This window comes from Arachis ipaensis, chromosome B1, assembly GCF_059453495.1.
Source record: "Arachis ipaensis isolate K30076 ecotype BB chromosome B1, ASM5945349v1, whole genome shotgun sequence".
NCBI lineage: Eukaryota > Viridiplantae > Streptophyta > Magnoliopsida > Fabales > Fabaceae > Arachis > Arachis ipaensis.
This window is the reverse complement of record NC_142436.1, coordinates 144,612,055-144,639,362: the sequence shown is the minus strand read 5'-3', so window position 1 is coordinate 144,639,362 and position 27,308 is coordinate 144,612,055. Positions and strand designations below refer to the sequence as shown.

The window sequence follows — 27,308 nt, the reverse complement described above, 5'->3', positions numbered from 1 at the left end:
TCGAGTCGTCAGTTTACTCGTCCGCTTAAGCAAGTGTCGCGGGTTTGAATCCAGCTTTGTGTATGCAGCAACCCATTGGCCAGCGACAGACCATTAAATGGAACTCCGATCTGTGACAGAATAGTCCTTGCCCTGTCGGGTTGGGGGATAATGTAGGCAAAAAAAAAAAGAATCTTTGCTGTTGGCTTAGCTTCCCTCCATAGAAATTTAAGAGATCATAAGTTATAATAACCACTCAGATTCGTGAATTGGCGTTTTTCTTTCGAAAAAGTATAGGTAGACAATGAAAATATTAAATAATATGAACAATGGATATATTAGATGTTTAATTCACTAGGTGTGCGGATAGTTATTCTAATATTAAGATTTAAGTGAGTAATTTGGAGTGTAATTTATTTTACTTGAATTAGACCAACTTTAGAACCCGTTGTTCATATTGTTCAAAAAAATCATTCGTTACCTAACATAATCTCTTTCTTTATGTGTGTTAAGAGTAGATTGTAGGTATTTCCTTAGAGTTAGGACAAAACTCTTCTATCTAATCTCTTCAAAGATTTCTATAAAATTTGACATATGATACTACTAAGTACCAATGATATCTTTACATAAGTCGGCAAATTTTGAAGTGAAATATCAACATGAAATTGAACGGTCGTTAATCATATAGAAAAAAATGTTCGGTGGTTTTTTTTTTTTTCCTTTGTATTTGAATTAATATTAGTTAATTTTCTATATTTTTTTTAACCACTAAAAGTAGTCGTCCTCTAACATTCTCCTTATATATTCATTACTCATTAGTTCTGAAATACAATAGGATTAATTACGGAGTGCTATAAATTAGTTACTGTAATTACCCCTTATTAATAAAAAAAATTGTGATAACAAAAAATTAACCAAAACAGTTAAAATTTATCTTATTTAATATTTATTTATTAATTATTATACTAAATAAAATAAATTTTGACGGTTAATAATACGGCCCTTGATGATTTTACATCATGCATGCCTCCACGCATGTCAAACTCAAGCCGATCGATACTCCAACATTGGATGCTGACCAAGTGACCATAGACCATGTGATACACAACAAGAAATTTTTATAAAAAATATTTAGGAGATAATAAAAAATAGTTAAAATCAACTCAAAATTATTTTATTTTATATTTATTAATTATCACTACAATAAATATATAATATTAAATATAATAAATATGTACTTTGAACATTAAATACATAAAATTATATATATTAAGTTAAATAAATTAACTTTAAAATTATTTCCTTAGCATTACTAGATAAATAGTCATTAATCTATCACTATAAAACAGTTAAAGAAAAGAGAGAAGATATAATAATTGAATTTAAAATTAGCCTAAGTTGAATTTAGTTATTTGAATATGAATTTACTTCTAAAGTATGTTGCCTATGAGTTTATTTAAACCCTATTATTAAGCATTACACTTTTAGTTTGTAACCTAATTTAAAAGATTTATAGTCTATATTTTGGTTGAATCTCCTTAATAAAATCTAGCACTTTTCAGTGTTAAACAACCACATCACTTCCAATTAATACGTCAATTTTTCCACAATGTGTGTGTTTGCCCAACTTGTTTGAACATTTTAAAATTCAGATTTGGTTTTAAGCTCGTTGAACTTTTCAATTATAGCACTTTAATTAAATCACTAAGAACGATCACAATATGCGTGGCTCCCTCTCTCCATCATAATAATGAGACAACCAATGCAAATGATTATTCTTTCCACTTCTGGTTTGAATCTTTTGTTAAAAAATTTGTGTGGAGCATCCACATGATTGCTAGATTCTTTATTTCAGGAAATAAATATTAGGGTTAAGTACGATTTTAGTCTTTAAGATAGGTGTTCCGTCCCGAGCGATCCGAGGAGTGTGATGGTCCTGGAGTTACTTGTCCTCGGCGGACTTATACGTCGGCCAGTGATGACGCAACGACTAATCCTCGGATATCTCTGAAACACGACGGCGGGAGCACCTGCAAAAAGTACTCCGACGCTCAAGTAAGAATGAGTTTGTGAGAGAGAGTAAAAGAGATAGCTTAGCGTGAAAACTGTGACTTGTGGGTTGTGTTCCTTGAGCCTTTATAGGTGAGTGGTGTGAATTAGTTCCGATGTATATGGTCGGTGCCGTTATCAGTATCTTTCGGTTACATGAAGTCATGATCTACTCTGATTAGTGGATTCTGTTATTATAGATAATGATCGGGAGATAAGGCTGACTAAGTCAGAGGTTACCGTTGCAGTTTTCCTCCGTTGCCGATATTTTAGTTCGGTTTTGAGTTTGGCTTTGTTTCCGAGTATAGCGTGGTACACGTCATAGCCCCCAAGCTTAGTTGGTGTTGTGTTAGGAACGGTAGCTGAGCTTTGGTAGTTTGGATTTTGATTTTTCTTTTTGCGCGGTAAATGTTTGGTGGGCCTGCTTTTTGTTTGAAGGGGTTTTTTGTAGTTGGTTTTTTATTTTTAGTGAACTGTGTCGTCTTTAATGTGCGTTATTGTCGTTTCGGTTTCCCACGTTTGTAGTGGGTATGAATTTACTTTGCCCACTAAAATAGTGGGCTCGCAATAATCCCTTCTTTTGGAACTTACGCCTTGCTGCTTCGTCTTCTTCACCGTTTTATCTTGCTATGTCTTCGAAAGGTTAGTGTTTTCTCCCTCATCTTTTACTGTTACTGCTTCTACGCGTTCATGGCGGGAGAAAAGTTGAAAGAGAAGTTGAAAGCTGTTGAGGTTAGGGAAGACGATCCTTATCACTAGGTTCATGAGGATGTTAGAACCCGTTCCTCTTCTTTCACTAGTGTTGATTCCCTTTCTGAGTTGAGAGGTTTGGACTTCGTGAAAGGTGGTTCTGGTGTCACTGTCGAGCTCCTTCCGTGTTCCCGTGATGATAGGGTTTATGAGAGAAGGGGAGATTGGCTGTATTTCTATATATATACTCCATGCATGATTGAACTTAGTGTGAAATTTCCATTTTCCTCTTTTGAATGTGATGTCCTTACCCAACTGAACTGTGCACCATCGCAGTTACACCCTAACTCCTGGGCGTTTCTTCGCGCCTTTCAGTGTCTAATGGATTACCTTTCATTTCCTTGTTCGTTGCCGTTGTTTTTCTCGCTCTTTCAAGCGAAGGGTGTTTGGAAAGGTTTGTGGGTTTGCTTTAGCAGCTTCCCTAGTCGTTCCTTGTTTCTCCTTTATAAATCTTCTTTCAAAAACTTCAAATCTCTTTTTGTTAAAGTTCGATCAGTCGAGTCCGAGTATCCATTTTATTTGGATGATGAGCTTAGTGAGAAATTTCCTCTTTATTGGTGCTCTAAGCCGAGTCAGATTCTTGAGGCTTCCGAAAGGAGTGAAGAGGAGGAGTTTGTGTTGGATTTTTTGGTTGAGAGTGTTGCTGCTGGGGAGTGTATGTCTATTTCCGACATTCTGCGTTTTTATGATTCGGGTGATGTTGAGGGTTTGAAAGCTTATATAGGTAATGTCTTGTTTGCTTGCCATTTGTATTAGTGTTTATTTAATTTTTCTGATATTGATGGCATCTTGTAGGTGGACGAGCTCCTCTCTTGGATCCCTTGAAGTTACAGTCCTTTTTGAACAAGAAAAAGGAGAAAATCGGTGGTTCCGTCGAACAAAAGGATGGTGGCGAGCAAGCTTTTTCCTCTGTTGGTCGTCCGACGTCCTCATTCAAGAGAAAGAGCGATGACCCATCTTTGGAGATTATTTCGGAGGGTGATCAAGAGGTTATTGGTGGTGGCGAGCCTGTCTTTGATCGGCAGAAGAAACTTCACGGTTTCATTGCGGGGTCAAACTCTCATTCTCTTTGGAGTGAGCAATTCAATTTTGCCGAGCTTTCCGACAGGGCATCTCAGTATCCTGGGGACATGCTTATGACCCGTCGGATTGGTATGGAGGGGCTTGGCAAATTCGTTCAGGTTGTATTTTAGGATTCTTTTTCCTATTCTTTTCTTCATATTCTTGTTCTTATTTTGGGGAGGTCTTTGCAGATTCTTGGTTCTCGTTTGATGTGCGTTGGTCATACCACCGAGCTTATTGGTGCTGAGCAGCAGGAGGCGGTGAATAAAATAGCTGCTGTGGAGGAATCGTATAAGGCGAAGATTGATGATTTAGAGAAATTAGTAAAAGAGAAGGATGATGCTGCTGTTAGTGCTGTTGCAAAGGCGAAGGAGTCTGAAGAAGAGGTAGCTCGATTAAGGGACCAGATTCGATTACTGCAGGCTGAGGTGATGGAGAATGATGTTGCCAAAGGGGGTCTCACAGCTCGTATTCATGAGTTAGAGGAGAACGGTATGGAGATGTTCTCTTATGGTTTTGAACGTGCTGTGAGCCAAATTTCTTTGCTGGCTCCTGAGTTTGACGTTGATCGGCTTGACATGACGAAGATAGTGGCTAATGGAAAGTTAGTTGTAGACGGGACTATGGAGGAGCATGATGAGAATGTCCCCCCTCCCTCTTAGTTTGGCTTTGGTTCTTGCCTATTTTGTTTTTTGAAAGTGATCATATGTAAGTGTAGATTATGGGTTTGTTATTTCGAACTTTGTTTGCTGGGGCCAACCATACTTAGGTCGGTTTACGTTGATATTTCTTGTTTTTGGGACCCTGTTTTTTGTGACTGTAATAGCAGATATGGGATTTTGTAAGATGTTGTTTGGGACCAGTCATGATCGAATATGTATTTGAAAAATACTGATAATGAGCTGTTTTGATTAAATTTGAATATTGATAATGAAGTATATTGTGCGTCGGGCCTCATTAAAACCCACCTTAGGCCAAAAACCCTTCTTTGGGAAAAAAAAAAAGGCTCTAAGGGGGAAAAAGAGTACCTTCATTCGCTATTTGTACAATATTAAGATCGGTACATCTTTAAAGAGGAGACATTCCAGGTTCCTGATATCGGATTGCCTTGTAGTGTTTGGAGTTGATAAGCCCCCATGCCGAGCACCTTGATGACTCGAAATGGTCCTTCCCAATTAGCTACGAGCTTTCCATGAGCTGGTGGCCGTCTGGCCTCCTCTGTTCTTCTGAGCACTAAGTCACCTTCTGCGAATGTCCTCGGAGAAACCCTTTTGTTGTGTTTTCTCTCAGCTAGTTGTTTTATAGCTCTTTGTTTAATTGCTGCTAGCTCCCTAGTTTCTTCAGTTAGGTCAAGCTCGGCACTCCTTGTACGCAAGTTGTGTTGCTCATCGTATAGCTCGGTTCTCAACGTAGGGATGCCGACCTCAATAGGGATTAGCGCTTCCGACCCATAGACGAGTTTGAAAGGTGTTTCGCCTGTGGTGGTTTGTACCGTCGTGTTGTAGCTCTACAGTATTTCTGGAATCAGTTCCGCCCATTCTCCTTTTGCATTGTTAAGTTTTTTCTTTATTGCCTGCAATATAACTCGGTTAGCAGCTTTGGCCTGCCCATTAGTTTGTGGGTGTTCGACCGAGCTAAAATGATGCTTTATGTTAAAATTTTTTAGAAGTGAGCCGAGCTTATTGTCTGTAAATTGCCTACCATTATCGGATACTATTTCCCTTGGTATCCCAAATCGGCATATAATGTTTTTCCATATGAATGATCGTACATTTTCGGCCGTTATTCTTGCTAACGGTTGTGCTTCTATCCATTTTGAAAAATAATCTATTGCTACTAAAAGAAATTTTACTTGGCCTGGGGCTATTGGAAATGGGCCGAGGATATCGAGCCCCCATATATGGAATGGCCAGCTTACCTCCATGCTATGCAGTAGCTCGGCTGGCCTTGTGGATATAGCTGCGTGTTTCTGACAGTTATCACATGCTTTGACTTTCGTTATGCAATCCCTTTTTACGGTTGGCCAGTAATACCCGGTTCGGACGATCTTAGCTGCGAGGGCCCGTCCTCCAATGTGGTTTCCACAAACTCCCTCATGAATTTCGTCCATTACTTCCTTTGCTTCGTCTTTGCTTAGACATTTTAGTAGTGGTTGTGAGAAACCTCGCCTATATAGTTTTCCTGCTATGCTTGTGTAAAGACTTGCCTTTCGTCTGAAGTGTTGTGGGTTGAGCTCGTCTCTGGGTATTACCCCTGTACTGATATATTCAATAAAAGGTGCCCTCCAATCATGGAGGTGGTTAATATTTGTTATATGTAACAGTTCAATGCTTGGTTTTTTTAATGAGAGTTGTGTTAAGGCCGATGTTTGTGTGTCTGCCCTAGTGGCGGCAAGTTTGGATAATACATCGGCTCTCACATTTTTTCCTCTATTCACATGCAGTATAATGAACGAATTGAACTTTGAGATGAGATCCTTTGCCATGAGCCAGTATTGCTCTAGCAGGGAATCTTTTACCTGAAATTCTCCTCGGATCTATTGGACCACCAAGAGGGAGTCACAATGTGCTGTCAGGCTTTGTACTTGGAAGCTTAGGGCGAGTTTGAGTCCTGCAATTAGGGCCTCATACTCGGCCTGGTTGTTGCTTGCTGGGAAGTGGAATTGGAGGGCCTGTTCAGCTATCACTTGGTCTCCTTCTTTGAGAATTACCCCAGCTCCACTTCCTTCTCGGCTTGATGCCCCATCAACGTGCAGTTCCCATGATTTGTTGTGTTCGCCAGGTGTCAATTCTGAGATGAAATCGGCCAGTATTTGTGCTTTTAGGGCCGTCCTGGGTTGGAACTGGATGTCGAATTCTGAAAGCTCAATGGACCATTTGGTGAGACGTTCGGCCAATTCTGGTTTTGTCAGTATCTGTCTTAACGGTTGATTCGTCCTCACTACTATTGTGTGGCCTTGGAAGTAGTGCCTTAGTCTTCTTGCTGTGATCACTAGTGCCAAGGCAAGTTGTTCTATCCTCCGATACCGTTGTTCTGTTAGTTGCATGACTCTACTGACGAAGTATACCGGCTGTTGTGTTTTCCCTGTTTCGATGACAAGGGCCAAACTTATAGAAAAATCTGAAACAGACAAATATAAATATAAAGGTTTACCGATTTCTGGTCTTTGCAACACGGGTGGTGCTGATAGGATGGCTTTGAGCTCGGCAAAAGCTTTCTCGCCCTCTTCTGTCCAGTTGAATTTCTTATTTTTTGATGTTGTTTGGAAGAAGTGGTATGATCGGCTTGATACTGCGGGTAGGAACCGAGACAACGCAGCTACCCTTCCCGCCAATTGTTGCACCTCTTTTATTGTTTTAGGGCTCGCCATGTTGAGTATTGCCTCACATTTTTCTAGATTTACTTCAATTCCCCGCGATGTGAGCATGAATCCAAGGAATTTTCCCCCCTGTACCCCAAAAGCACATTTCTCTGGGTTGAATCTCATTTTGTAGGCTCGGATCTGTTCAAATATCTCCTTGAGGTCATCACAGTGCGATCTTTCCTGGATGGTCTTGGCGACCATATCATCTACATAGATTTTCATGTTGCATCCTATTTGACGACGAAATACTTTGTCCATCAAGCGTTGGTAAGTTGCACCTGCATTCTTTAAACCAAATGGCATTACTCTATAACAAAAATTTCCATGTTCAGTTATAAATGCCGTCTTGCTTTGGTCTTCTGGATGCATGAGTATTTGGTTGTAACCGGAGTATGCATCCATGAAGCTCAAGCTTTTGAAACCTGATGCGTTGTCTACAAGCTTATCAATACATGGTAAGGGGTAGGCATCTTTAGGGCATGCCTTGTTTAAGTCTGTAAAGTCGACGCACATGCGCCATTTACCTGAGTTTTTCCTTACCATTACCACATTTGAGAGCCACGTGGTGAAGCGGATTTCTCTGATGAAGTTGGCCTGCAAAAGTTTGCTGGTTTCTTCCAGGGCTGCCTTTGACTTTTCTGCTCCTAAATTTCTTTTCTTTTAAGCTATAGGTCGGCTCGCCGTGTTAGTGGCAAGTTTGTGACAGATGACATCCATGCTTATTCCTGGCATGTTCACTGGGGTCCAAGCGAACAGGTCAGTGTTGGCTTGTAATAATTTTATGAGGTCCGACCTTTCTCGTTCTTGTAGCGCTTGGCCGATGTATGTTACCTGTTCCGATTTTGATGTCAGTTGGATTTTTTGGAGTTCGTCTGCTGGTTGGGGTCTTTCTTGGGTGTCACCTCGAGGGTCGAGCTCGGCTAGGGACAAAACCTCCATAGTTTATACTGCTTTGACTTCGTGCTGTTTCTGAATTGTGTCCGACTTCTTTAGGCTAGAGTTATAACACTGCCGAGCTTGTTGGCGGTCCGAGTGAATTGTTGCTATTTTTCCGTCTTGTGCCTGAAATTTAACACATAGATGAAAAGTTGATATCACTGCTTTGAACATGTTCAGAGCAGGTCTCCCGAGAATAATATTGTAAGGACTGATGCAGTCAACTATTAGATACTGTATGTCAAGAGTTCTGAGTAGTGGATCATCACCCATTGTTGTTTTTAACCATATGTAACATTTGATTGGTACCCTTTCTCCGGAGAATCCTACCAGTTTTTCGGATGAGGGTTGTATCAGTTTTTCAGATAAATTCATTTTCAAGAAGGTAGAATAAAAGAAAACGTCTGCGCTGCTACCTGGGTCCAAAAGGACTTTTCTTACCAATAAATCGCCTATTTGGATAGAGATTACCACTGGATCGTCTAGGTGTGGGGCGGCCGAGCATATGTCTGCCTTGTTGAAAGTAATTTCTAGGTCGGGCATATCTTGGCTGCTTGGTGGTGGTGTTCCTTCGATCGCTAGCATAGCTCGGTAGCTGCGTTTCCTTGTTGACGTTGTTTCGCCGCCCCCGGCAAATCCTTCGGATATGCAATTTATAATCCCTTTGGGTTGGGTGTTTTTTGACCATTTGTTGGTGTCTTTGTTAGCCAAGGCTTGTTGGCGTTCCTCCTTGTCTCTATCACCTTCTTTATGTTTCCGTCCTTCGATGTACTTGCCCAGTAGTCCTTGCCGAGCAAGTCTTTCCAAGAGGTCTTTGGCTATTACGCACTCGTTGGTTGTGTGTCCGTATTTCTGGTGGAAGGCACAGTGCTTGTTTTTGTCTACAAATCTCTGGTCTTGATAGCTACCTGCTCTTGCCGGAGGTTTTATGATCTTGGCGTTGAGTATTTCTTTGATTATCTTTTCCCTCCTTGTGTTGAATCTGGTGTAATTGTCAAATTTTGGAGTGAGTTTGAAGGGTCTGCCGAGCTCCTTGTTATGAACCGACCTTGGCATTCGGTCCTCTTCTCTCTTAGGTCTTCTTTCTGTTTTATTGGCCTCACGTAGTTCTTCGATTTCCATTTGTCCGGCTGCCCTCTCCCGGAACTCTTCTAACGTCTTTGGCTTGGTGATTGCGATCGTCTCTCTGAATTTTTTGGGTTGGAGGCCGGCCTTAAGGGCGTGTAGGTGGACAGCGGGGTCCAGGTCGAGTATCTCCATTGTTGCTCCTGCAAACCTGGTCAGGTAGTCTCTCAGACTTTCCTGGGGACCTTGGCGGATGGTGCCGAGGTAATCCGATCCGTGGACGTATATTCGTGCTGCAACGAAGTAATCGATGAAGGACTTTGCCAACTCTTCGAAAGAAGAAATTGATCCTGCAGGTAGCTTCGAAAACCAAAGTAAAGTGGCTCCATCAAGGTAAGTTGGAAAAGCTCTGCAAAGCACAGGTTCATTATTAGAGCCGTTAAAAAACATCATGGACTGAAATTTCTTAATGTGAGCCCGGGGGTCACCAATCCCCTTATACGGCTCAAGTGAGGAAGGCAGTGTGAAATGTTTTGGCATTTGAAAATTCATGATCTCTTCCGAGAATGGGTTTTCTAAAGTTAGTTTCTCCTTCGGGGGATTGGCGATCAATAGGTCGGCGCCGCCTTGGGCTGAGCTCTTGGGATTGCCCTCTTCTCGTTTGTTGGTGTTATTCTGCGCTGACAACTCGGTGAGTCTTTTGACCTCTGCCTGGAGTTCAGCCATCTGGGCTATAAGTTCGGCCTGTGTGAGCTGGTGGGCTCCGTTGTCGGCCATGTCTAAAGGTCGTGGGACCCTGCAAAAGGATTCTCAAGAGGTAACAAATAAAAAAGGAGAAAAGTGGGGTTAGTGTAATCGGGACCCCACGGTAGGCGCCAAATGTTCCGTCCCGAGCGATCCGAGGAGTGTGATGGTCCTGGAGTTACTCGTCCTCGGCGGACTTATACGTCGGCCAGTGATGGCGCAGCGACTAATCCTCGGATATCTCTGAAACACGACGGCGGGAGCACCTGCAAAAAGCACTCCGACGCTCAAGTAAGAATGAGTTTGTGAGAGAGAGTAAAAGAGATAGCTTAGCGTGAAAACTGTGACTTGTGGGTTGTGTTCCTTGAGCCTTTATAGGTGAGTGGTGTGAATTAGTTCCGATGTATATGGTCGGTGCCGTTATCAGTATCTTTCAGTTACATGAAGTCATGATCTACTCTGATTAGTGGATTCTGTTATTATAGATAATGATCGGGAGATAAGGCTGACTAAGTCAGAGGTTACCGTTGCAGTTTTTCTCCGTTGCCGATATTTTAGTTCGGTTTTGAGTTTGGCTTTGTTTCCGAGTATAGCGTGGTACACGTCAATAGGGGTTGAAAATTTTTTTCATCCTCAACCTGTTTTTACTTACAAAATCGTTTTTAAGGTTTAACTTAATTTTAAAATCGCCTTCTTCCCCAAAATCAAACAGAAACAGAACCAGAAGCAACAACAACAAAACAATGTAATAAACATTAAAAAAAGGATAATAAATAAAAAATATGTATAATAAAATAATGAAACAATGTAATCAACCAAAAGTAGAAGCAAAAGCTGAACAACAACAACAATGAAACAATGTAATCAACCAAAAGTAGAAGTAGAAACAACCAGAAACAACAATATAAAAAAATCATAATAAGAAATTAATTAACAACATAATAGAAGCATAATGGAATTAGAATCAACAATATAATAGAAGCAAAAGCAGAAGCAAAAGAACAACAACAGCAGTGAGTGATGACCGCGAGGAGGACAAGGAACAGCAGCGACCGGCGAGGAGCACCGGCGACCAAGTGAGGAGGAGAAGTAGAAACGGCGAGCATCGAGCGGCGCGCGACGTCCATCCTTGCGGATTTGCTGACGTTGACATCGAGGACCGAATGACCAGGAGCAGTGGCGAGATCCAGCGACCGAACGACAACGAACAGCGGTGACAATGAGGAACAGCGGCAGCGAATTCCCTTCCCCACCTTCCCTTCCCCCTTTTTTTCCCTGAAAAACCCCAGCGTGATTCTCTTTCCTTGTTCCCGGTTCTTTAACCCGTTTTCTTTTATATATATATATATATATATATAGGTGAATTCTATGGTACCTATAACTTGATGCCTAACTTTTGCCTAACTTACTTTTTATGGCAACTCTTGAATATTTAATAATTATTTATTTTTATATTTTTAAAATTAAATATTAATTTTTAATTTTTTTGGTAAGTTAGACGAACACTTTTAGGTATCATAGCAATCACCATATATATACATTTTAATTAGGAGTAATTTGGTAATAAAAATTAAAATTTTGGTTAAAAAAACGATTTTAAAACTAAGTTTAACCTTAAAAATGATTTTATAAGAAAAAAATATTAGAGACAAAAAAAATTTTCAACCCTTATTTTAGAGACTAAATTCGTACTTAACCCTAAATATTATAAAGCAAAGGAAACAATCCATTAAAGTCCACATAAAATAATGGGAAATGAAGTTCATGAAATGTGTTAAGTCCTTGCTAGCTTCTCATTTTAAAAGATGGCAAATTGCATTATTAAGATGCGGCGGACACATAAAAGCGAGTTAAACTCTAAAATGGTCCCTGAGATTAGTGTCATGTACTAAAATTGTCTTTGAAATTTTAATTGCACCAATTATATCCCTGAGATTGAAAAAAATGCACCATATTAGTCCCTAACCTATTTTCCATTAACGACGTGATGACATGGCATGATGACGTGGACTGTAAGTGATACGTGTCACTTCATGATTTGGCTACGTGTAATGGTATGATAATGTGGTGACCAGTGACACGTGGCATGTTGACGTGGATGGTTGTGCCACGTGTCACAATGTTATTTGGCCACGTGTCGCAACAGTATTCGTCCACGTGTCATCCATTATGTCATCGTTGTATATGCACTAAATTAGTCCCTCATTTTGCATTAAGTGACACATTTTAGTCTCTGAAATTGAATATTGTGCACCAAACTAGTCCTTTCACCAATTTTTTCTCATTTTTTTTAAATTTAAAATTTTAATATCTTGGATACACTAATTTCAATTCTATTTTTTCATATATCGTTTAAATACAAGTGTTTTCATAAAAATTTTTAAGATTTTAGTTTTAATTATATAATTTTTTTAATAATTTAACATTGGTAAATTTTGTAATATATAAGTATGTTATTATAAAAAAAATAATTATATGATTGATTAGACACATTTTTTTCATAAAAAAATATGTGTTTTTAACAAGAAATTAATAATTAAAATAAATATTTTTTTATGAAATACACGTTTTCGTTATGAGTAAATGAACTAGATTGAAGGCACTTCAAGCATCCTCACTACCATCTTTGACCTCTGCAGTCTAGACGAAAGAGGTCGGAGATGGTAATGAGGGAAGCTTGAAATGCCTTCATGTCAACTCCAAGACGGCGGTTATTAGGGGTATCCGTAAGAAAAAAATATTTTATAAAAGTACTGAAAGAGGTCGGAGATGGTAGTGAAAGTGCTTGAAAAGCCTTCACGTCAACTCCAAGTCGACGGTTAGGGTATTCACAAGAGAAAAATATTTTATAAAAACACTTTTATTTGAAAAACATGTGAAAAAATAGAATTGAAATTAATGCATTAAAAAATATTGAGAATTTTGAATTTATAGAAAAAAATGAGAAAAAACTGGTGAAGGGACTAGTTTGGTGCACGACATTCAATTTCAGGGACTAAAATGAGTCACTTAATGCAAAGTGAGGGACTAATTTGGTGTATATACAACAAAGACATAATGGATGACACGTGGACGAATACTGTTGCGACACGTGGCACAACCATCCACGTCAGCATGCCACGTGTCACTGATCACCACATCATCAGACCATTACACGTGGCCAAATCATGAAGTGACATGTGTCACTTACAGTCCACGTCATCATGCCATGTCATCACGTCGTTAATGAAAAATGGGTCAGGAACTAATATGGTGCACTTTTTTCAATCTGAGAGACATAATTGGTGCAATTGGAATCTCAGGGATGATTTTAGTGCATAACGCCAATCTCAGGGACCATTTTGGGGTTTAACTCCATAAAATCATCACTCCCTTTAACTTTAGTGATCCGAGTAATGTTACACATACAAGTCATTTGGGTTTACAAGTCATATAAGTTGGGCCAAACTACACGCATGCTACTCAACAGTTTTTATAGCGTGCTTTGCGTTCCTCCTCCTCCTCCTCTTCCTTCTTCTTCTCCTTCTTCTTTGCGTTTCTCCTCCTTTTTCTTCACGTGTTTCATCTTCATCGTTGTTTTTTTATTACTGTTATTGCTGTATTTTTTTCCTCTTTCTCTTTCTATTAATTTTGCAACATTATGTATTTTTTCTTCTTTATTTGATTTTTCTTCCAAGAAGAATTATAAAAAAACGAAATAAGAAGATAAGGAAGAAGAAGTAGTAGAAGATGAGGAGGAGGAAGAAGAAGAGTTTTGAATTATGCAGAACTTATTAGAATAAAAATACACCCAAATATCTTCGTGTTACACCCAAATATCTTCGTGTTACACTGAAATTTGCTGCAAATACATAAAAATGTTTTCTCTAATACTACATTTTTTTCTTCTTTTTTTCCTTATTTCTTTCTTTCTTTTAGTTAAATGAATGTAAGTTCATCCTCTTCCAAATAATTTTGCAGTATTATGTGTTTTTTCTTCTTCTTTGTTTTATTTTTGTTTTTATTCTTGTTAAGAGAGTAAAACAAGAAGAAACTTGAGAAGGTAAAACAAAAAGAAAAAGATGAATAAGAAAAAAAAGAAGATAGTGATGATGATGAAAAAAAAAGAAGCAGTAGAATATGAGGAAGAGAAAGAGCTTTGAATTATGCAGAACTTATCAGAGTAAAAATATACCCAAAAATTCTTAAAATACACCCAAATATCTTCATGTTACACCCAAATATTTTCGTATTACACCCAAATTTACTGTAAATACAGAAAAAATATTTTTTCAATGCAAAACTTTTACATTATATTCAATTCAAACCATCAACGATGAAACATCATTCACCTACAAAATTATGAATTACTAACGAAAAAATTAACTAGAAGAAATTCTAATGAAAAAAAGGAGGAAGAAGAGGAGGAGGAAGTGGTGGTGTTGGTAACGACCATAACAAAAGAGAAGAAGAAGAAGAAGAGGAGGAGGAGGAAGAGGAGGAGAAGAGGAAGAAAAACGTGTAACAAAAAAAAAAAGAAAAACATGCAGTAACGACTCGAAGCGCGTAAATATAAATGACTTGTAAAGACTTATATGAAAAAATGTTTGTATGTAGAGAATTCTTCAAGTGATCTACCGTCACAATTATTAATTATATTTAATTTTAGTATACTATTAATATATATATATATATATATATATATATATATATATATATATTAAATTGTGTAATGTAATATTACGTTAATAAAAATAATTATTTTTTATATTAATTATATAAATAATTATTTAAAAAATAATTATAATTAAACGCATATTAAAATTAAATATTTATTAATTTATTAAATCTTCTGTCCCTGTATAAGATACACATGCAATATAATATCATTATATATAGGATACCTAGATGGGAAACTTAAGTAATGGGCCCAAATATAATTATTCCTAGTTTGTGAAATTTAATACTTGTTTAATAGAAAATTTAGGAGAAAATAACTTTTGTATTTTGTGGTCAATATTTAGTCATCAAAAGAAAAATGAATGATCTTTTATTATTGGATATAATATCACACCATTAAAAATATTATTGATGACCAATTGATGATTATAAAACACAAAAATTACTGCCTCTAACACTCTTCCTTGTATAATTTATATTTTTGCGAAGTCCAATGTCTTTTTTCCCTGCAACTTGTTTGTTACATAATGTTTGCTGTACTCTCCATGATTGTATCTTCTATACTTGCATGTGTTTTTTTCATCCACAAATTCTTGCATTGGACTTAGCTCCACTTCATAGCTTGGAGCATAAAATGTCACAATTGAGAGCCTATCTTTGTCTTTATGAGCCACAGCTCTATGCTCCACACTCTTGTATTTTCCATTTGTTAGAACCTGCATAACTCAAAATTATCTTATTTAACTTAAATCTATAATTTTAGATTGTAATTAAAGAATATAAAATAAAGTAATTTTAGATTATTTTGTGCTAATTTCTTATTGTGTTCTGAATAGTTTATATTTTAAATAATGAGAATTGAGTCCAAATTAGAGAGAAAAGAAAAATGGAAGAGAACAAGTGAAGGGAGACATACTTCTATGGTGTCTCCAATGTTAATGAGCAAGGCATTTGGGATGAGTTGAAGAGGCAGCCATGTTTGATCCTTGAGAATTTGAAGTCCCACAGGGCTTCCCTTTGCTTGCTGCAGAACAGTAAGGGCACTTCCATCTGAATGAGGACTTAGGCCTAAAACAAGGTCAGGTCTTGAACATGGAGGGTAATAATTCATCCTTATTGCTTGTACTGCCACACCAAACATCTTCTCAAACACATCCCCTTCCAAGCCTAGGCCTAATCCTATGTATTTCAGCAGATTCTGGCATACTTTTCTCATTTCTCTTGAATACACTTCCACTGTTTCACTGCAAGATTTTACATGTATGTATATGTGATACTACATTTTAATAGTGAATAACTCATATGTAACAACAAAACATGTTTTATATACTCATTTGGTGTTGTATTCTAGACCAACACACTTTTTTTTATCACTAAATAAAGTATATGATAAAAGCTTGTTGACTTGGTATACCAGACAAAATGAGTACAAATAATATATTTTAAAATAAAATAATAGTTGATGCTTAGAGTTGTTAGATGACAATTTAGTCAAACTGTTAAATCATTTAGTGACTCTCATTTACGAAGTTAAATGCACCGAAATTTCTACCAAAAGAATAATTACCTAAATGTGGCTGGCTTCTTTGGCCATAGATTTGGATTCCTTATAAACTGAGGTTCAATTCCAAGAGCAAACATGTTGCACCAATCCAACTTCTGGTCCTCTGAGAAAACAAAAGCCTGGCCATAACCTTGGACTGTACCAGGAGCCATCTGGTATTTCTGTTTTTCTTCCAAAGGAAGCATAAAAAATTCCCTACTACTTTTCTCCATGATTTCCATCAATGTCAGGTCAACCTCATGATTAAGTACCTAATCACACACTCAACTTTAGTTTGTATAAATATGCACACACAAATTGATGGCTATGTAATTATGATAAGTTAATATAATTATATACAGACATAAAAAAGGTAGCACAAAAGTAAAACCAAGAGGTATACATACTTAGAAATGATTTAATTTATATACATTTTTTGTTTAAAAAGATTTTATACAGGTACTCAATCTATATAAGTGTAAAACTTGGTGTATAAAGAGTATCAAACATTATTGTTATATATAATGTATCAGAAAAATTTCAGGTATTCCAATAATATTGATCTTTTAGTAATTTTAACCGTTGATTTGAATTATAAAAAAAATAAAAAATATATATAATATATAATAATTAAAATCAGCTGTTAAAATCAATGATATATACCTGAAAAAAACCCCAACTTTCACAAGCATCTGCAAGCTTCAGAGTTTCAGTTTGGATTTGTTCAGTGTTCCCTTTGGTGAGCTTAGAGAAATCAATGACAGGCATGTCAGAAGATGGTGGTGAGAGTGTGATAGCAGGTGTTGGTCTCTCACTCATATCTCTTACAAATCTTTCAGGAATGGTTTTAGGCCTAATTTTTCTTAGTTCTTGGACATCATCAATGTGCCCAACTTTGATTGAAGAAATGGGCACTGGAGCCATGAAAGAGAGAGAATATGAAAACTAGAGAATCTTCTATATATGAATTTCTATGCTAACTCTTAATATATCTCTTCCTTCTTCTAAAGTTGGTATTTATAGTTGAATTCAGCTGATATGGTTACACAAATTGAAAAACAAAATTGGTACATGATTGGCATACACAAGTCCCACATGACTTTAAGTGACCTCACTTCTCATATTAAATTCAGATGAAGTCATGTGTTATTGATTACTGTAATGTTGCATTGCATATATACCGTTAATTCAAATAGCGAGTAAAATATCGTTTTTGTCCCTAACGTTTGGGATAAATTTTATTTGTGTCTTTAATGTTTAAATTGTTCTATTTGTATTTTTATCATTTATAAAAGTGATTCAATGTTATTCCGCGTTAATTATACTAATACATCAGATTGTATTTTTCAATTATTCTCATTTTGATGTATTCATTCTCGTCTCACTTAGATATGTTTGATTTCAATATTGTACCCACTATTTATATTCAGGTTCAATTATGTTCCTAAAAAAGTGAATTATATAAATGTTGTAGGAATTAGTTTCAATTTTTAATGAGTTATTATTCGGAGTGGATCATCGGTTCTGTCCCAAATATTTGTATTCTAACTTCAAGAAGAGATTTTCGGACTCCAACTAAAGTTCATGATGTATAATTAATGGTAAGATAATATTGAATTATTTTTACAAATGTTAAGGATACAAATAAAATGATTTAAACATTAAGAATACAAATAAAATTTATCCCAAACTTTTAGAGACAAAACCGATATTTTACTTTTAAATATTTTATATGTTCTGTTCACAAAGACACCATTAATCTAGCACATTGTTGTCGTTTAACTAATTAATTTCCTTTCTCAAACCAATGATTTGCTATTTTATGTATTTTAATATGTTTTGGAATTCCATCAGCTGTGGCACCAAACTATAGCTTATGATTATCACCATTAGGGGCATATAATAGGCCATATGGCTTCTAAACCAATTCGCCACTTGTAAATGTTAAAATTCTATTTTGTTATGGTTATCTTAAAATTTTATAATTTGTGAAAATAGTATTTTTATTGAGACTCGGTCAATTAAAAAAGGCCATGCGTAAAAAATTCTAATAATATTGAATAAAACGCAGTTGAATTTAGATTGCAATTGTCAAAAAGTTCACTTTTTAAAAAATATATAATATAATAAACTTTGTATCGAAAAATACAACTCTAAAATAAATATTATAAACTCTTCTATCCCAATAACTAAATTTTGAGATTATTTCTTTTAATCGATGATTTTAATTAATATATATTTTTTATAATCAAAATTAATGACTAAATCTAAAACTATTAAAACACAAGCATTCTAGAAACATTTGGAATTCGTCCTGCTCTCTATATTTCACCTCCATTACTAAACTTTTTTCTTTTACTAAAAGGAAGACAGGAAAAAAATCAATTAAAGTGAAGAGACAAGAAACATGAATTGAGTTCTGTAACAGCACTTGTGTCATTAGCTTCTTTATTTTATTTTATTTTAATTTTTTTCTCCTACCTTTGTCCTTTCCTTCTCTTCTTTTGGTAAATGCACTTTTTTCTCTTGCTTGCTGCTACTTTCTCATATGCATGATTATATGATATCGTCATGGTTTTCTTAACACTTGTGGTTATGAAGTGGGTTTAATGATGAATAGCAGTGACACAATGGTAAATAGTGTCTTATTGCAAAATTATTCTACATTAGTGTCACCATCCAACATACCAATTATTTTGACCATTTTAAAAATATCTATCATTTTCTATTCTTAATAATTCACTTTAAAACAAGGGATATTCAATCATGCCTCATGAATCATGTGTATAGAATAAAATCGAAAGAGTAAAGAATCTTTTTGTTTTTAATGTTTGAGGTGAGTTCTAAAGTTGTCCTTAACTTTTAAATCTAAGTCTTTAACGTTTCAAAAGTGATTCAATGTTGTCCTGCAGTTAGAGATCTGTTAACAGAATTGACGGCGAGACGAAATTGAAACGATTTTAAAACGTTAGAGACTTAAATAGGACGAAAACGTTAGAAACAAAAATGATACATAGAAATAAATTTTAATTTTATCCTTCAATAATAGCAATCTTCTACGATACATAGCTATTCAATTATTTTTTAATCACATCTAAGTAAATTACACTTAATCATATTACTTTCATTCTAAATAATTTTTTTTATAATTTTATTCTTAAATTTTTTTTATCACAATAAAATATGTGTAGAATGACTAGAATCACATTATTTTAATTTATTGTATATGTATCTTTTTTTTCACAAGTTGATGTACTAGTCATTTTACAAACATTTTATGATGAATAAAAATTTTTAAAAGTAAAATTATATAAAAATAAATTTATTTAAAATAAAAGTAATGTGATTAAGTGTAAGTTACTTAAATGTGATTAAAAAATAATTAAATAACTATGTACAGTAAAAAATTGATATTATTGAAGGATAAAATTAAAATTTATTTCTATGTATCGTTTTTGTCTCCAATGTTTTTGTCCTATTTAAGTCCCTAATGTTTCAAAAATCGTCTCAATTTTGTCTCGCCGTCAATTATGTTAATAGATTCTTAACGGCAGAATAATATTGAGTCAATTTTGAAACGTTAGAGAATTAAATAGGACGATTTAAACGTTAGGAACAACTTTGAGACTTACCCCAAATATTGAGGACAAAAATAATATTTTACATAAATCTAAAATATATAAATATATTTACCATTTATCTTATATAAATTTAATTTTTATACACATATTTAATTACGTAACACTACCTTAACAAAAATAATTATTTTTATATTAATTACATAAATAAACATCTAAAAAAACGCAAATGATATCATTTTAATTTAATTTATTGACAATTAAAAAAAATATTTATACTAATAACATAGCATAATGACAATTGAAAAGGTGAAAATTGTAATTAATCCATTATATAAAACGACGTGCACCATTATTGTATTAAAAATTTAAAATTAAACTCTGTCTCTCGTATGTCAAACAAGGTAGAAACTCACTCGACTGCAGGTGAAGTTGCTTCTAGATGGTTGACATGTGTTATTATATGGTTTAAAAAAAGTCGGTTTATTTTATATAAATAGTTTATTTAAAAAAATCGATTTGAATTGGATCAAACGGTTACTTTTATTCATTTCTTCTTCGTTTTCACACGTTCGTTCTCTTTCAATCCCTTTTTCAGAACTAATATCAAACTTTCAATTAGGTATGTTTTTTTTTTTTGAAACATAGAAAGCTCAACACAGAAAAGTGGAGCAAATAACCAAACAAAGTACTACAAGAAAAAGAAAACCAAAAGACCCTGCCATCTCCCACATTGTTCATCAACAACCATGCAGATTACTACTGGTCCAATCTGTAAAGCTCAGCGTTGTCCTCCTTTGTATGGTCTCAACACCTGCTTCCTTTCCTTTGAAAATCCTATCATTCCGCTCCAACCAGATGTTCCAAATCACTGCAAAGAAACCAGTCAGCCACACCTTCTGCTCTTGTTTTTGCCTGTGCATGCCAATCCAATTTTCAAACAGTGCTCTTATGGTTCCGGGGATAACCCAATCATGACCAACGGATTTCAACCAGCTACACCACACCTGCCATGTTATGTCACAAAGAAGAAATAAATGCTCAACAGATTCTACCTCCTTCTGACATAGTACACAGATAATATCACTGTGAGGGATCACGCCTAATCTGCTCAATCTGTCTTTGGTATTTAATCTACCAATCAGCACAAACCAGCCAAATAGCTCAATCCTCGGAGGTACCACTCCTCTCTATAGGGCACTTGTGAAACTGTAACTCGTGATCTCATCTGACAGAGTCTCCGATTGTAGTACCTGCATAAAGGAGTTCGTAGAAAAAATACCTTTACTCTCAAACTTCCAAACCACCTTATCCTCTCTGCCAGTTGACAACTTGACCGACCTTAGCCTCTCATGAAGCTGATGAACGAGTTCAAGCTCTCATTGGAATAACTCTCTCCTCCACTGGAAATTCAAAATCCACTCGAAGCCATCCCAAAAGCCACAATCCCCTATTAGAGTTTCTTGTTGGTTCGAAACAGAGAATAGTCTTGGAAATGACGCTTTTAGAGGCCCACCTTGTAGCCAATTATCCTCCCAAAACAGGGTACTCGTGCCAGCCCAGCAACCATCTTTTTTCTTATCCTTTGGTTCATTATATTCAACTGACAAATATCTTTCCAGGGTCCTCCCTTAACCGGTAGCTTCTGATTTACAAGAATTACATCAGGGTTCAAGTTGTTACATGAACACACAATCTTCTTCCACAAGGGGCAATCCTCTGTTGAAAACCGCTACCACCACTTAAACAAGAGCGCTGTGTTCCTAAGCACATCTTATACACCACATAAATCTCCTTTGCAATGCAATCAGCTTATCTGCAACTGCCTTTGGCATCTTATACAAACTTAGGTAATATATTGGTAGGCTATTCAATACCGATTTAATGAGGATAAGCTTGCCTGCTTTGTTCAGAACCTTCGCTTTCCATAGGCTAAGTCTCTCTTCCACCTTATCTATGATTGGCTTCCAAGTCTTCACCAGCCGCGGATTCGCACCTAACGAGATCCCAAGGTACCTCACTGGTAACACCGCTTGCTTGCATCCCAGTAGGTCACACGCCTGATCTACCCAATCCTGTTCACAATTCACCGCGATCAGATTCGACTTGTCAAAATTAATGCTCAATCCCGACATCAGCTCAAAACACCGCAAGAGCCTCTTATAATTCACAATCGTCTCTGTTTTCGGGGGACAGAACAAGACCATGTCATCTGCAAACTGGAGATGCGACAGGGCGATATGCTCCCCACCAACCAGTAATAGATCAATGCGTCCATTTCTGACAGCTTCCCCCAACATCCGATGCAACACATCCACCACAAGAACAAACAGCAGGGGAGAAAGAGGATCTCCTTGTCTGAGGCCCTTTCCATATTAAATGGCTTGGATGGTGACCCATTCACCAGGACTGACATAGTGGCCGTACTGACACACTCCTTCACCCAATTCCTCCACCCTTGGCCAAACCCCATTTTCTGTAATACAATGTCCACAAAACTCCATCTGACTCTATCATAAGCCTTTTGAAAGTCTAGCTTAATGATCACCGCTTCCTTCCTCCGTGCCTTGAGCCAATGGACCGTCTCACAGGCAATGAGGGCACCATCATGAATCTCCCTACCTTTCACAAATGCAGTCTGTGTCTCGCCTACCAAACCGGGCATAACTGATCTCATCCTCCTAACCATAATCTTGAAAATCACCTTATACACACAGCCGACCATACTAATTGGCCTGAAGTCCTTGATCTCCTTAGCACCCACAAATTTTGGTGCCAACGTCACCCATGTTATATTCATCTCAGCTGGTAGCTTAGCCCTTTGGAAAAACTCCATCACCGCTGCAGTGAACTCCTGACCAACTTTGTCCCAGCATTTTTTGATGAAATTCATATTGTACCCATCGCTACCTGGGGCCTTAGGTATGTTCTTCTTATTTATATTTCTTAATCAAATTTATTATTTCAAATGTATTTGGAATACGTAGAAAATATTAGTTTTGAAATTTTGTGTTAATGATTTTGTGGGAATCGTGTTTAACATAGTTGGTTAATATGAAGAAAGAAAAAATGAAAATAGAGATTCTTTACAAGTCTAAGAAAGATATTATAAATGCCAACATAATTCATCGCAATTTCATGTGGTAGAAGACAAAAATATAATTATGGTATAATGTAGACTGTTTGATAACATGAGCATAGTTAAAATTTTGGCATGATCTCTTCTATATTTGTTTTTTTTTTTACCAAAGATAGGAGACTCGAACCCGCAACCTCTTAATTGAGTATGGGGAGACTATGCCATTTGAGCTATAACTGATTGGCTCTCTTCCATATTTGTTGCATGTCTCTTTAGTTGATGATGTTATAGTTTATTGTGATGATATGATGGTAGTTTAATTGTATGAGTTAGATCCTTTTTATTTGGTTGGATTTTTTCTATGGCTATCTTATTCTTGATGGCAATGCCAAAATAAATATTTTCATTAGTTGTTCTTTTTTTTTTTCTCTATTTTTGGGTTGATTTTATTTTAAAAAATTTTATTAAAAATTTTTGTTGTAGACAAAATTAATAATATTATGTTCAATTATTTAAGAAGACCAAATTAATATTTTGATTAGATACTTTTGTTTTATTAAAAATAAATTCTAATTTCATTAAAAATAAATTCTAGTTGGTAAGTAAAAACACAAAAACGTGCATGACAATGAAATCATAATTTCTAGACAAGTAAATTATCGTCTTATTATCTTAAAAAAATAATTTATTTATAGAATAATATTAAAAAATTAACAATAATTTGCATGAAAATAATTTATTAGTAAAATTAAAGTTAATTGATTGATTACCATAAAATTTAATTTAACGGTACATTTGTAATTGAGCATATTTTTAAAACTTAATTTAAAATCTGTTTACAGCTTAATTTAAAAGCAACTGAAAATGTAAGTTATGAGAAACAAAACAAAGCTCATCAAGAAGATAGAAAGTAGAGACACAACAAAAAGGACAGATGATACCATTTATGCCATTCCTATAAAAAAATGTGAATTTTGTTTCTTTTTCAGAATATTAAATGTTATTTTTTCAAACAATTTGTATACATATATTTGATGAAAATTAAATAAATAAAAGTTTCCGATAAATTTAAAGAAAAATTGGTCAATAAAAATGAAGAAGAAGAACATACCAAATTCATCTGTTAGGAATTTAGGAATAACACGTAGAAAAAATTAAAATTATTTTAAAGGTAGTTATTTGATCTACTTAAACTGGTTTTTTTAAATAAACTATTTGTATAAAATAAATTGATTTTTTTTAAATCATATAGTAACACATGTCAACCATCCAGAAGCAACTTCACCTACAGTCACGTGAGTTTCCACCGTCAAACAAACACATATTTTTTTGTTATATTTTTTTCATTCTTTATAAAAGACAATGAAAAGAAAAAAAAAATCATATAGAAAACATTTCCTATAGTCGGAAACATGCACAACTTCTAGAACATTCGGTCCCAAAGTTCTGTTTTGTTTGCAAATTTCAATGCAATGATATATAAACTCAACCAACCATCATCGTCGGTTCACAATGCCATTGAGAGCAATAGTAGATAGTTTGCGCAATTACCAGAATGTCCTCGCCTTAAATTTAGAGTTTAGCCTATAGCTAAGGACAATATAGAACACAGATGAGGCAGTCGTTGAAGTGCAATTTGGTAATAACGCACACTGTTTCGCGCCAACACAACTCATTCTTCCATTACGATTCCAATGCCAAAGCCTACTTCATTGAACAGCTCCAAACTTGCAAGAATTTAATCTCTGCAACCACCACCCATTCCAACGTTGTCAAAAGTGGGTTATCAAATGACACTTTTACCACTAACCACCTTATCAACTGTTATCTCAGGTTCCTCAAAATTAACCATGCACATAAACTATTCGACGAAATGCCTCAGCGTAATGTTGTGTCTTGGACTTCCCTTATGGCTGGTTATGTCACCTGTGGTCGACCCAATACCGCGCTTTGGCTCTTCCATCAGATGCAAGGGACACTGGTTCTTCCAAATGAATTCACATTTGCCACTCTCATCAATGCATGTTCTATCCTTGCCAGCCTTGACCGGGGAAGAAGAATTCATGGACGTGTTGAGGTTATGGGCTTTGGGTCCAATCTTGTTGTGTGTTCTTCCCTCATTGACATGTATGGGAAATGCAATCATGTTGATGAAGCTAGGATGGTTTTTGATTCCATGTGTGTAAGGAATGTGGTTTCTTGGACCTCCATGATCACCACTTATGCTCAAAATGCACAAGGCCATCATGCCCTCCAATTGTTTAGGGAGTTCACTCACTTGAGGATGGAGAAACCAAACCATTTCATGTTGTGCAGTGTGATCAGTGCTTGTGCAAGCTTGGGCAGCCTAGGTTCTGGGAAGGTCACTCATGGAATAGTCATCCGTCTTTGCCACGACGCAAATGATGTAGTTGCTACAGCACTTGTGGACATGTATGCCAAATGTGGTTGTGTTCACTATTCTGATAAAGTCTTCAGGAGAATCCCAAATCCTTCTGTAATTCCCTATACTTCAATGATTGTTGGTGCTGCAAAATATGGACTTGGAACTTTGTCTCTACAACTTTTTCAGGAAATGATTGACAGAAGAATAAAACCCAATGATGTCACTTTTGTTGGGGTCTTACATGCTTGCAGCCATTCAGGTCTAATAGACAAAGGACTTGAGCTCTTCAACTCTATGAATGGGAAATACAGGGTGGTGCCTGATACAAAGCATTATACATGCATTGCAGATATGCTAGGTCGAGTAGGTCGTGTTGAGGAAGCCTACCAGTTAGCAAAATCAGTTCATTTAGAGCGGGATGGGTACTCCATGTTGTGGGGAACACTTCTTTCAGCGAGTAGGCTTCATGGTAGAGTAGACATCGCCTTCGAAGCCAGCAGGCGGCTAATAGAGTCCAATCAACAAGTAGCAGGTGCATATGTAACATTGTCCAATGCATATGCATTGGCAGGGGACTGGGAAAATGCTCATCAGTTAAGATCCGAAATGAAACGTACTGGAATTTGCAAGGAACCTGGTAGCAGTTGGATTGAGATAAAGAACTCAACTTATGTGTTCCATGCTGGGGACGTCTCAAAGTACTCTCAAGCGAATGAGATTCTGAGCTTGCTAAAGGAATTGAAACATAGAATGAAGGAAAGGGGATATGTAGGAGGAACTACAGGTTTGGTGTTTGTTGATATAGAAGAGGAAGCCAAAGAGGAAATTGTTAGTTTGCACAGTGAGAAACTTGCATTGGCGTTTGGATTAATAAATATGCCTAAAGGAGTCACAATCAGAGTAATGAAGAACTTGAGAATGTGCAGGGATTGTCATGAGAGCTTCAAGATGATTAGTGATATTGTAGAGAGAGATTTTGTTGTGAGAGATGTGAATAGATTTCATCATTTCAAAAATGGTTTGTGTACATGTGGAGATTTTTGGTAACTATTCATTTTAGGCTATTGGGCATTGCAATATTGCAGCCAAGGAAAGCAAAATGCATTTATCAAGAATAATATTGCAATTTGTTCTTGATTAAAATACTAGTTATGTACCCTTAAGATAACAGTTATCAGTATAGTTATACTTATGCAGCCACTTCCTTCTCCAGGTTAATCTCTAGCACGAGCAAGACCAGCAGAATTTATGGCGTTAATTGCAGTCTGAACCAGCTGTACAAGTTCATCTATATCTTCAAAGCTGAAAGCAACAACCTACCTTAAAGAATTTATACAATCCCTATAACTCACCTATTCCATGATCATGTGGAAGGCTCTCTTGACATTTACTAGAAGCCTCCATTGCAAAATTTATGTCCTGTATCTGCATAAAAAGAGAAAGTAAAAGGAATTAGCCAACATTAGTCTAGTGTTTAGGTTTATAATTTAAAATCTAAAGTTAAAAGTTTATAATTTATGGTCTAAAATTTGAGATAAATGACATAATTTTAAAAAAAATTGACTGATGTTAGCTGAAAAAGTTAATTTTTTAATATTATTTATATAAAATATATGAAAATGGATGTTTCCAAAAAGAAAACAAGTAAATAAATAAATAAAGGAAGCAAGAGCACCCATAATGTGTAGGAAACAAATTACAGGACGACAATTTGTTCATAACCTACCATTAAGTGAGATATAAGTCTCATTTCATCTAAAAGTAAATTATGTTTGAATATAAAGTATTTTAATATTACATGTATTCATAATATTTCACATGTTAATTAATTTTATTTAAAGGATTTTTTTGTTACTTGTATCCTATTCATCTTGATACTAATCCTTCAATTTAATATGGAAGAAAAAAAAAATTCATGGTGAAAAAATTACCTTACATTAATATGGATGTAATACAAAGCTTATCATAAAATTTTCTTTTGGGTTTAGCTATGACATGTTTTAAGATCAGATATTATTATTATTATTATTATTATTATTATTATTATTATTATTATTATTATTATTAGTAGTAGTAGTAGTAGTAGTCAACGTTTTTTTTAATTTTTTATTTTA

The 27,308-nt window shown here is 35.7% G+C and overlaps 5 protein-coding genes across 5 annotated transcripts; 2 read left to right on the top strand and 3 right to left on the bottom strand.

The window, feature by feature from the left end:
* Nucleotides 1–3,099: 3,099 nt before the first annotated feature.
* Nucleotides 3,100–4,584, top strand: LOC148578746 (uncharacterized). Its single transcript, XM_088503176.1, has 3 exons — nt 3,100–3,502; nt 3,574–3,959; nt 4,032–4,584. The coding sequence occupies exons 1-3, from the start codon at nt 3,100–3,102 to the stop codon at nt 4,500–4,502; spliced, it is 1,260 nt and encodes a 419-aa protein (XP_088359302.1). The 3' UTR covers nt 4,503–4,584.
* Nucleotides 4,585–4,891: 307 nt separating this feature from the next.
* Nucleotides 4,892–6,325, bottom strand: LOC148578745 (uncharacterized). Its single transcript, XM_088503175.1, has 2 exons — nt 5,759–6,325; nt 4,892–5,347 (listed from the first exon to the last, which is right to left on the bottom strand). The coding sequence occupies exons 1-2, from the start codon at nt 6,323–6,325 to the stop codon at nt 4,892–4,894; spliced, it is 1,023 nt and encodes a 340-aa protein (XP_088359301.1).
* Nucleotides 6,326–8,146: 1,821 nt separating this feature from the next.
* On the bottom strand, nt 8,147–9,982 carry LOC107614098 (uncharacterized). Its single transcript, XM_016316334.1, has one exon. It carries the CDS (start codon nt 9,980–9,982, stop codon nt 8,147–8,149), a length of 1,836 nt encoding a protein of 611 aa, XP_016171820.1.
* Nucleotides 9,983–15,005: 5,023 nt separating this feature from the next.
* LBO1 (2-oxoglutarate (2OG) and Fe(II)-dependent oxygenase superfamily protein) lies at nt 15,006–17,141 on the bottom strand. Its single transcript, XM_016341719.3, has 4 exons — nt 16,815–17,141; nt 16,176–16,423; nt 15,525–15,852; nt 15,006–15,324 (listed from the first exon to the last, which is right to left on the bottom strand). The coding sequence occupies exons 1-4, from the start codon at nt 17,073–17,075 to the stop codon at nt 15,082–15,084; spliced, it is 1,080 nt and encodes a 359-aa protein (XP_016197205.1). The 5' UTR covers nt 17,076–17,141; the 3' UTR covers nt 15,006–15,081.
* A 7,195-nt stretch (nt 17,142–24,336) lies between these two features.
* Nucleotides 24,337–26,404, top strand: LOC107620023 (Tetratricopeptide repeat (TPR)-like superfamily protein). Its single transcript, XM_016322251.3, has one exon. It carries the CDS (start codon nt 24,421–24,423, stop codon nt 26,239–26,241), a length of 1,821 nt encoding a protein of 606 aa, XP_016177737.1. The 5' UTR covers nt 24,337–24,420; the 3' UTR covers nt 26,242–26,404.
* Nucleotides 26,405–27,308: the final 904 nt, after the last annotated feature.

Bases quoted from the DNA above. Each gene is read 5' to 3' on its own strand.
- LOC148578746 (XM_088503176.1), top strand. From the start codon at position 3,100: ATGGATTACCTTTCATTTCCTTGTTCGTTGCCGTTGTTTTTCTCGCTC. The intron at 3,503-3,573 runs GTAATGTCTTGT...GGCATCTTGTAG, and splicing joins GGGTTTGAAAGCTTATATAG to GTGGACGAGCTCCTCTCTTG. The intron at 3,960-4,031 runs GTTGTATTTTAG...AGGTCTTTGCAG, and splicing joins GGCTTGGCAAATTCGTTCAG to ATTCTTGGTTCTCGTTTGAT.
- LOC148578745 (XM_088503175.1), bottom strand. From the start codon at position 6,325: ATGGCAAAGGATCTCATCTCAAAGTTCAATTCGTTCATTATACTGCAT. The intron at 5,348-5,758 runs GTAAGCTGGCCA...GAAATACTGTAG, and splicing joins AGCTACTGCATAGCATGGAG to AGCTACAACACGACGGTACA.
- LOC107614098 (XM_016316334.1), bottom strand. From the start codon at position 9,982: ATGGCCGACAACGGAGCCCACCAGCTCACACAGGCCGAACTTATAGCC.
- LBO1 (XM_016341719.3), bottom strand. From the start codon at position 17,075: ATGGCTCCAGTGCCCATTTCTTCAATCAAAGTTGGGCACATTGATGAT. The intron at 16,424-16,814 runs GTATATATCATT...GTGTGTGATTAG, and splicing joins AAAGTTGGGGTTTTTTTCAG to GTACTTAATCATGAGGTTGA. The intron at 15,325-15,524 runs GTATGTCTCCCT...TGAGTTATGCAG, and splicing joins ACATTGGAGACACCATAGAA to GTTCTAACAAATGGAAAATA.
- LOC107620023 (XM_016322251.3), top strand. From the start codon at position 24,421: ATGAGGCAGTCGTTGAAGTGCAATTTGGTAATAACGCACACTGTTTCG.